We start from the raw sequence: 10,410 nt of genomic DNA on the forward strand, positions 1-10,410 counted from the left end.
GTGTGTGTGTGTGTGTGTGTGTGTGTGTGTGTGTGTGTGTGTGGAGGCCAGGTGAAGCTGATCTCTGGATGCTTATCTCTACTTTCTGATATGAACTTGGATCTCAAGAGGAGCGACACCCAGAGAGCAGCCTCCACCCTGGGTCCGAGCTAGGCTCACGGGTCTTACCTCCGGCAGCGTGGAGGGTTCCGGGCCCTCGAGGGCCTCCTCCACTTCCATGCCCAGTCCTTCAGAGTTCAACAGGGGTGCCCCAGTCTGTAGACCGGGGGCCTCCAGGGGCCGGGGCTGCGAGGGGTGCAGTGGCGTGAGTGAAGTAGGTGGGCAGTATGCTGGCGTTGATGGTGGCAGGTGTTGTGGTGGTGGCGATGATGAGGATGGAAGATGAGGAGGAAGAAGAGGAAGAGGAGGAGGAGAGGAGCCAGCACCCTGTTTGTTATGAACAGTGGCCCCTGTGGCCCCTGGCCGGAGCGTGCTGCAGTAGTTGTTGAAGCGGAGCCCTGAGGAGCACAGGAAACGAGTCTCACCCACCCACTCACGTACAACTGCAACTCTGCTAGCAGCTGGCCACCAGAACACACAACGAGAGAGAGTGGGCAGGGGGGTGGAGGGGAGGGGGGGGGCACACAGAGGCTGCCAGAGCTACACTATCAAACACCGAGGAGAGGGGGAGGAAGAAAAACTCCGAAGTTTTACTTTCCACCAGCCAAGGGGAAAGGGTTAGGGCTTCTCTTCTCTCTTTCTCTCTCTCTCTTTTTTCCTTTGCTCCTCTGCTCTCCTTCTCTTTCCACCCACATGTGAGCGCAGAGGATGGCAGCATGTGTGTGTGTGTGAGAGTGTGTGCAAATGTTGTGTGCACCAGCGAAATGCATATAAGGAGAAAGGGCTTGAAGATCCTCTGTAGCGTGGAGGCAAATAGTTTTGGAGAGAAGCCATGTTGCTGCTCAAGTGAACACTTTCTGTTTTCTTTTTTTTTTGTACAAACTGGCCAAAGGACGACTGCACGGATTGTGTAAAATATTTACCAGCATCAAGTTAAGACTCGCTGGGTGAAGAATTTTGGATTTCTCACAAAGTCTTTATGGCTCACACACGTCTTTCTGCTGTGTAAAGTTTACTGCAAGTTGTTGTGTGTGTGTGTGTGTGCGTGTTTAGGGGGGACATCTTCAGAGTTATGCAGTGGGTTAGCCATTCACTGCACCCCCCCCACCCCCCACCCCTGCACAATGGACAGAATCACACATCCATGAGGTTTGATTCCTGGAATGTTAAACGCCTGACACTCCCCACTCCCACTTACTGAGAAGACACACAAAAGCTGAAATCCCCGACTCTTCCTCCCTGCCCCAGCAGTGACAGGAGGAGCAGCCCGGCGAGTGGAGGAGACGTGGAAACAAAGCGTTAACCGATGAGCCACAGGTGAGACGGAGCAGCTCATTAACTAATGCTGCTCTGGCAGGAGACACCTGTCAGGGAAGGACGATTATGGAATAACTCCGTTAGTTGGCTTTAACACACAATACATTTCCATGCAGAGTTAAGTTAAGCTACAGTTATAGCGTGACTATAAGCCAATAAGTGGTCTGCTCTCCTTGTAGCAAAACACAAGTATTAGAACAGAATCAATTTATTGACTGAAATATGYCAAGCTTCGCTACAATAGATGGAAATACGCCTCATTTCTTCCTTTCTTCAGCTGCTTCCTGGTCAAAATCCAGGGACTGTCAGTGGAGCATGTGCAGAGTCCCGAKACCTCTTTTAGTTTGAATGACTTTTAAATAAATAAAAGAATAATTCAACTCCCAACTTTGAGAAATTCAGCAATCTCTAAAGTGTGTAAAGGCGTTTTAAAATCTTCTTCTTTTGACAAACTGACACATTTTTTYAAATGTTATATAAATATAAGAAAATATATAACGCTGGTTTAAGTTTCTTGCAGAAATCTCTGTTGAGCTGCAAAAATGCCCATTTTAGCCATTAGAACAAATAAAAATCAAGGGGGAAAACTACCTTTTGTAACATAGAGTAACCATTTAACCATCAAGGATGGACGGTAAGAGAACTTGATTACTTCACACCACCTGTCACCACAATAGGGTCAAGACTTATAAGACTTTTTAGGCTTTAGACAAGGACTCCCCTTAAGATGACTATCCTGTTATTATGGGCTAATTACCTAAAACTTTATAAGCCAGTTAGGAGAAAATTGGATCTAACTGGTGTTCTGTGTAGAAGAAAAGGCCTGACGACAGTTTCATTCTTCTTTGATGGTTTAAACTTTAATAAGAAATATTTAAAGAGAGATCAATTTGAATGAATTTAGGTTGAGTTGTGTCAATCTGAGTAGTTAGTAATTTACCTGCAGCAGACAACAGAATCAGTGAGCTCAAATGAAGAAGGAAAAAAGCAGGTTTTCCTCGTCTAAAACAACTTTAATATCAAAACCCATTCAGTTTAAGTTTGTCACTTTAGTTTCAGATGAACTTTTTCGCGCAGAGGATTGAGCTTTTTTAGATTGTCAGAACTCAAAAAAGTGGCAAAAATTCACTCCAATGTGGACATTTTTCTGAGTAGCTAAGTTTGACTCACTTTGGCTGCTTTCTACTGTAGGTAAGACATTGCCTCCTTGGATGTTCTGCATACAACCCTGCTTCATATAAACTGATTTATCATTTTAAATAAATGCACTTACCTTCATGGTACTTTGAATTCTAGCTTCTAACAGGTTTACTGCTGGCTACAGGAGTATTTGTGGTTTCTAGAGCTTCAACAGTCGAACGTGAGGCAGAGCTTCAAGCTCCTCTGTTGCTAAACCAACTTCTAGTTTCTGTCCACGAGGCTTGGGTTGGTTTGGGTTCTCCTAAGCCCTGCTGCTACAGACTTGCCGGAGGACTTACTGAACACATTTGTTCACGCTGCTGCTGTCTTTACTCACTCTGCTCTCCAGATTTCTACATTCAGCTCATGCTGCCATTAAGCTGTGTTTACTTTGTATTCTTCGCATAGAAACAACACCTGGACCGGTCCTCCTGTGTTTGTCTGTATCTGTGTCCTGTTCTGTCAAACCCCAATTACATGAACCTGGTTCTGGTTCTGCTGGAGGTTTCTTCCTGTTAAAAGGGAGTTGTTCCTTTCAACTGTCACCAACATGTTGCTCAGGATGGAGGATCGTGACAAAGTGAAAACTGAACCAATCTGCTGGTTTCCTTAAGTAGATAACTTTTTATTAGAATTTCATAATGTATTTTATGTGTGACTATTTGTAATAAAACAGGAATGAATCAACTGTAATTAGATTTAAATTAAGATCTGGATTGAATTTATAATTGGAACTTGTATTTATTTTTGTACAGCGCCCAGATTACTTTTTGGTTAATTGGCGCGATATAAATAAACTGAATTAAAAATGAACTTTATCAGTTTTTCTTTGTGACATTTCAGAAAAAGATACTGTCCTTTCTACGCCACTTCATTTACCTTACTGTTGTTAAATCTAGTTCATTTTCTTTTCTATTTAGACTTAAAAACCAGAACAAACCGAAATGAATTTCAGTTTTCAGAGCTTCAAACATCCTCAGAGTCAAATTCATATTTCAGATGAGCACCATTTATCACAACAGAATGATGCTGCCTTTGACATTTCTCATGATTTCGTTTAAACGACTGTTTGAATGATCCAACATGGGAAGAAAAATAAACTTTTTTGCTAATATTCTACTTTCACATGGATGCTTAATCTGAAAATGTCATTTATTATTAACGTCAAGCAGAAACAAACAAATAAAGAGTGAAACATTTGAACTACAAGGGTTTTTCATGGACAACTTTATGTTTCTATGGGGTACAATAGTAATTGTRATGTTCTGAAGAAAAGAACCTTGGATCAGTGATCAGTGCTTTAGGTTCACCCTGTTCCACCTGTAGGTAAGTTCCAGCAGTTTCAAAAAGTTTCCACAGAAAGTGCAGAAGTTGACCTTTAAAAGACCATCCAAAATTGGATCATATTCATTTCCTCTTATTGACATTTTTATTGCTTCTCCTGTTCTCTTACATTTAAAAAGATGAGCCATATGCTGTGTCTTTATAGGATTTAGACTCTGTAACAAAATTCTGCTCATTGAAAAGTGTTCAGGAGATCTTAGTAACTTTTTCAAAGCTGCTGTGAAGTGATGAGAGTCGACGGTGGAGAGAATAGTTCAATAATAATGCCCGCATGATCAGCGTAGGTAAATGGATGCACTTTACAGCCCGTGCACCGTGACAGCGTGGGCAGGTGGGCTGGGATGGTCCGATCAAATCCACTGTTAGGCCCCGACCGTCTGACATGCAGAGAAGCAGCAGGGCTAAATCCCAGTGATCCTAATTGGATTGGACTGATTGACATGCAGACCAGTTCTGCTGTGYTTTTGGCGTGCAAACAGGATGTAGCCATGGCCCGGGAAAAGAACAGTGAATAGAAGGTCATGTTTACAGGATCGGTATGATTTATGAAGAGGTAATAAACTGGGCAACACTAGTTTTCTGTTTAGTTTGATTTAAGGTGCATTTGGTAGAAAACACAACATCTTTTAAATGAATAGTCAATTAGACAGAAAATGTAAACAGGAGCCCAGTTTCAAGGCCTTTTACTGATATGTTGTGGTCTCACCAGGTGACCTTGCTCAACCCTCCTCTCAGCCTAGATCAATACTTTCCCAGGATTTTAAAACARCATGCTTTGATGCTCCCCAGCTGATGGAAAAGAGGGAAGAGAGAGAGAGAGAGAGATGGGAGTTAAGGAGGGGTGAAGGAGAGATAGATGGAGGGGGAAAATAAACAAGGCATACTGGAAGGCTGCTAAACAGGAGTGAGGGAGAAAGAGGGACGGACRGAAGGAGGGAACRGCGATCTGTCAAAGCAGGCAGACTTCTCCTCCGCCCAGTAATCTGAGGTACAGTGTTTGTTTATTTTTTTTGTCCTCATTTAGACACAGGGACACGCTTTGGGGTGGGAGGGGAGGCTGTTGGCCATTTCAACAAACCCAATTCCCCGACCCTCATTGTGTAGCGAATACAAAATAGTGTTTGGCGAACCAAAAAACCCTCCCTGAGGTTTCTTTGGTGACAATGGAAATACAGATATAGGGCTCGTTCAATACCATTTCTTCCGTGCTGGGAACAAATGATTAACATTCTGTGAATTCTCTACCTTCCTTCAGATAGTCAAGGCTGACAGTAGCTGTAAAGTCTTCTTTTTTTCTTCTTCTTCTTCTATTTTTCTGAGGCTGTCTGTGCTGTGACAGTATCTGATTCTCCTCTTTAAGCCAACAGAAACATCTCAATCCCACACACTTAACACTCGCACAAAAGAGGTGATGCGATGTGACTCCGTGTATGACTGCCAATCTGTGTTTTGGTCTATTCAGGCTTGGCCCCRTCTTTTATATCGTGAGGTGAGTGGGGCTCAACTCAATAGACGTGACTCGGCTCTGAGTTGTACCCTTCCTCTGCTTTTCTTCCACGGACAAAAACCAGGCAGAACTCGGGACAAAAGATCCAATTACACGCCACTAAAAAGCAAAAGAAACAAACCCAGAAGTTGAACACACAGAATGTGCCCACGCGGACTTGGACTCGAGCGAATCTGCGCTCACGCTAACACAACCCCACACAAACACGAGAACGCACGCACACATRCACACACCCTGACAGTTTAACACCCTCAGTAGCAAAGAAAATGAGAAAATAAGAAAAATCTCTTGTTATGGACAAAGTAAACACAAATGCTGCAGTGAATTCATCTATTTTCAACATGAATGGATAGTAAATTGATTTTTTAAAGATAAGTAGAGGATTTAAAGAAACATGACAGCTTATAGACTATTCTAATGTTGCTGACTAAAAAAACAGGTATAGAAGCTGAAAAAATACGTTGATGTRACTAGCAAAAACAGAATGTCAGATAAAAGGTAAATATGTACACGTATAATGACCAAACCTATTACATTAAGATTAAATATTGTTTAAATTTAGCTGCACATTATTTCAAAAATGCATCATCACTAAATTAATACTGCAAAGGACAGTTTGGAAAATCACAATCTATTAGGATCACTCGTCTAGTGTGATGCATTCACGCTCTGCATGAAGATARTATTTTTGTGAACCCAACCATCTCTCTAGCCCACACCTGGTTTAGATTAGCAGTTCCCAACCTTCTGGCATCGACAGAAAAGCTGTGTGCACACGTGCACCAAAACGATGTAACAGTAACTGGCTGACTCAGCATTTTCTAATCGCCGCTACTAGAATTGAGATCATTTTCTGTTACGCACAAATTAACAGCCATGATCTTTCCTTCTGTGATTGTAGCAGCTTGTTAAGGATTTAAAAATATATATTTATTATTGATTCAAGGAGCTGAGGACTCACACACAGACAGCACTGATGAGACCTGAAACCGGTCCAACGGCTTCTCCTTTGGCGATGCAAAACCTTTCACTCAGATATTTTCTTTCAGCTCTGAATCCGCTTGAAGATGGCTGAGTCCCTCATTACTTGGTTTATTATCTGATTGCATCATGGGTGTGAGGTGCATTAGTATTTTTAATAGCTGGAGGTGATGTGAGTGCATGTTTTGACCATTTGTTTGGCACACTACAATAGCATGTTTTGCACATGCACCTCTGGACTTAAAACTTAAAAAAGTTTCTATTGAAARTCTTATCTTCGTTGGTAAATATAAAAAATTAAAAATTGCTTCTGAAAAATTCAAGTTTTAAAATTTGCAAAAGCTCCCAGCAGCACTGTAAGGTTTGTTTTGTGGCTTGGCACAGAAACTTCAGTGTGTAAATATATGAACTGCTGTTCTGTTGAGTTCTCTGTTCCCCGCTGCTGTGAAACAGCCACAGACCTACTGATACAYACAAAGCAACTGTCACATAAAACCAAGAAAAWTTTCTCAAGACAGCACGCGTGATCCCAGCAAAATGTTCTCTCACTTAGTCACTGCTGAGTAGTCATCACTGGCACTGCCACACAAACTGGTTATCCACGCAAGAAACACCACACGCACACACAGAGACAYACMCACACACAGGGATTTAACCAAATCCAGCGGATGATGAAAACAATGTCCAGCTGAGGACACTCAGAGTTGCATCTTGGTGACCACATGTGCAGCAGGTGGTCAGTGATACGACAACAGATGTGAGTTTGAAGTTGTGCRGCTCAGTTGTGTGTAACAACCAGTGTGTGCTCAGTTGCAGTAAATGAATACTTACAAGACAGGGAGTGACCTCCTTTGGGCAGGTACTCGTACAGTAAGGGGTTATCATCTCCCATCATCTCAGCCCGCAGAGACAGCAGGCTGTTCTTACTCATCAGCGCTGCCTTCAGATTGGCCACGGACGAGATCCCTCCACCGCCTGCCCCTCCGCCGGCCTCCTCCGATTCGTTGGTGCCCAGGAAGCCGGCCTCTGTGGTTAGCGCTTCTTCCTGTTTGAGGAAGAAGTCGAGGCGTTCGCTGCGGCTGTCTGAGCTGTTGGGTTCAGTCACGTCTGCCCCTGAACAGAAAAAAAAAAAACCAAGAAAAATGAGGCGTCAGGTTTGCGTCTGTGCAAATCCTGACTCTGTGACTTTAAATGCTTTGAAAACTGAATTGCAATAAGGTTTTATAGAATTATAATTCATTTGAGGGATTATATGCTTTTCTTTACACTAAAAATAATAAGGCTTGTTCAAACAACAAAAACTTTGAATATTTGYTTGTAAAGCTGACATTTTGTCATTTTAAGGAGACTCACCTATCACAGCTTTAGCTTAAGTGTAAATGTCAAAAACAAACTGTCAGGATAATAAAMCAATTCTCAACTGCTAAGCCAAGTAAGCACTAACCTGAAGTTTTTTTAAATCAAACCAAAGCATCCCAGCACTGATTCATTTCCCTCTCTCCTTAGCTCCTTTTCATACCTCATCATTACCAGTCAACAAAAACACAAGAGGATTATAGAGAGAGAGAGAGAGAGAGAGAGAGAGAGAGAGAGAGAGAGAGAGAGAGAGAGAGAGAGAGAGAGAGGAAATGCACACACTGACGTAGTAAATGTGAGTGTGTGCTGCGTCTGCACGTGTGCAGTTTAGCCATCAGAGTCACTGAAAGCGGAGAGAAGCTGTCAGCGGTTAGACGTGTCGCTGGAAGTTTTACTGTAGATCTACAAGGCTGTCAGAGCACACCGCTGACGACAGCTCAACACGAGCAGCAAACACACACAAATACGTCAACAGACACACTCTTAATGCCTCCTAATTGACATTTACCTGATGACAGGTTGCTTTATGTTACACGAGGAGAAAAAAAATACACATCAAGCACATCAGTGGCTTAGAGTCTTTGAAAGAACAGCTTGTCTACATCTAAAACAAACACACAGACATCTGAGGACTAATGCAGACCCGCCTTGTGTGGTGGGGGGGGAGTGTACATAATTACATTTGACTGTTTGGGATAGAAACCTTCTGACATCCTGATTCACGCAGGAAATCTACCTTTTCGTAGTTGACTGAAATCACACTTGAAACAAAAAGGGGAATAAACAGAGTAAAAAAAAATAGAAAAAAATATTGATGTAGGAATTTGTGAGTTTATACCATCCACATTATATATTACTATATCAATGTCAATATATTATTATTTTTTCGATAGCACTTTTCAACAGTTATACCTTATTTAGCTGTACTTAATCATTAATAAATGGTTAATCTTCAAAACATCTTTAAGTAAAGATGATTAACACTTAATAAGATTTAAACTAACACATTTATTAATGCTTTACCCATAAAGGCTACTTATTGTTTATTCATGCTTAATAACTCATGAATTAACTATTCTATATACTGTGTGTACATYTATGTAAATGATTGTGTAAATGGTTAGCTAACCATTCATTGATGATTAAGTAAGACTAAAAAAGGTGTAGTTATTATGGTGTTACCATTTTTTCTAGTGTGAACAAAAACAATAAGAACACTGATAATTTAGTAGTTTTAACAAAAGGTACTTTGCTACTTTGAATGTGGTTTGTCTATAAGAAGACAAACCTTAAAGTAGACATATCCTGCTTTCATATTCTTCTTTTTTCACATTTAAATAATCCATTATGTATATATAATGTATATAAAGTTGAACTGCAATGCTTTGGTCTGAATTCCTCCTTATTGTAACTCCACAAGCCCCTCTGTCACTCTTTTTCTGAAGTGTGCCTCAGATCAACTCATTTTGAGGCTGTCTCTTTAAATCCAAATGAGGCRCTTCACACTCTGCCCCCCTCCAGCTTCCAGACCGATTAATTTTAGTTTGAAAGAGGGGTTTATGACTGTCATGAAAATTTTATTTACAAGTAAATTAAAAGATGTCAACAAGGGAAGACTTGTCCATCCAGCCTTACAGGTTGGAGTCAGAGTCTGACCCAGAGCCAGAGTCTGACCCAGAGCCAGAGTCTGACCCAGAGCCAGAGGAGAGTGAAGACGACCAAACTGTGGTGGGTAAGTCCAGACATTTTATGTCTGATCCATCACAAATAATTTGACATACTATTTAAGAAAACGTCATAGAAAATAGAGAAAACTGAACGGGTTGAAAAATATGACCCAAACAGAATATAAAGATAACTTTGCAGCACCAGGAATCTAAATTCAACTTTTCTGCATTCCTACAGACTCCAAGTACATAACAAAATGCATTTAATGGCTAAGAAAGTGGATTTTGCAAGACATGTCTCATTTAAGCTCATTTAATTGTCATGAACATAAAGTTTTAAATTCAGTACTAAATGACAGAAGCAGTTTAACCATTGACAGAACATTAATATGGCTATATTCAGTCAGTTTCACAGAAACTGAGCTAAAATTTGATGTGGTTGTAGCTGAGTCATTCATTAATCATACTCTGAGAATGGTATCTAGTGATATTGCATGCTGTTTTGTTATTTTCAAAATGTCTAATATGATCTTAGTCTTAAATTCTGTCAAAAGATGGTTGGCGATATGTATTTCTTCAAGCAATTGTAGGCCAGTAGTTATAAATCACAATCACAAACTTTCTTGAAATATTGTCAAATATGCTTATTAACGTTATATTTTCAATGGCTGGTAAAAACAAAAGTAAGTGTAGGAAAGACACAAAGAGGGACCAAAATATAAATATATTCAATGGGAGCAGAAAAACAAAATTGTTCATTTCAATCACAGTCAGTCGAGGGAAACTGTCTGCTGTTCAGCCCAGTCTACAGCGGGGGAGATTCAAGGTGGTCAAGGTGACAGAAACAGTAGTTTGCTTCCATGTCTGGAATACAGATGGGCATACAACCCAACAACAACAACAACAACAACAACACACACACACACACACACACACACACACACAAACACACACACACAC

At 41.0% G+C, this 10,410-nt stretch overlaps 1 protein-coding gene across 4 annotated transcripts in view; it reads right to left on the reverse strand.

The window, feature by feature from the left end:
• zbtb46 (zinc finger and BTB domain containing 46) overlaps positions 1 to 10,410 on the reverse strand; it is a 77,321-nt gene that overhangs the window by 4,725 nt on the left and 62,186 nt on the right. For all 4 annotated transcript variants that reach the window (XM_014016915.1, XM_014016922.1, XM_014016931.1 and 1 more), the window contains 2 exons: positions 7,259 to 7,540; positions 169 to 497 (listed from right to left, as the gene is read on the reverse strand). In XM_014016915.1, coding sequence (XP_013872369.1) covers positions 169 to 497; positions 7,259 to 7,540 — 611 coding nt within the window. The remainder of the gene's footprint in view (positions 1 to 168; positions 498 to 7,258; positions 7,541 to 10,410) is intronic.

The sequence above is a fragment of the Austrofundulus limnaeus genome, unplaced genomic scaffold (assembly GCF_001266775.1).
Source record: "Austrofundulus limnaeus strain Quisiro unplaced genomic scaffold, Austrofundulus_limnaeus-1.0 Scaffold3, whole genome shotgun sequence".
NCBI classification, from domain to species: Eukaryota; Metazoa; Chordata; class Actinopteri; order Cyprinodontiformes; family Rivulidae; genus Austrofundulus; species Austrofundulus limnaeus.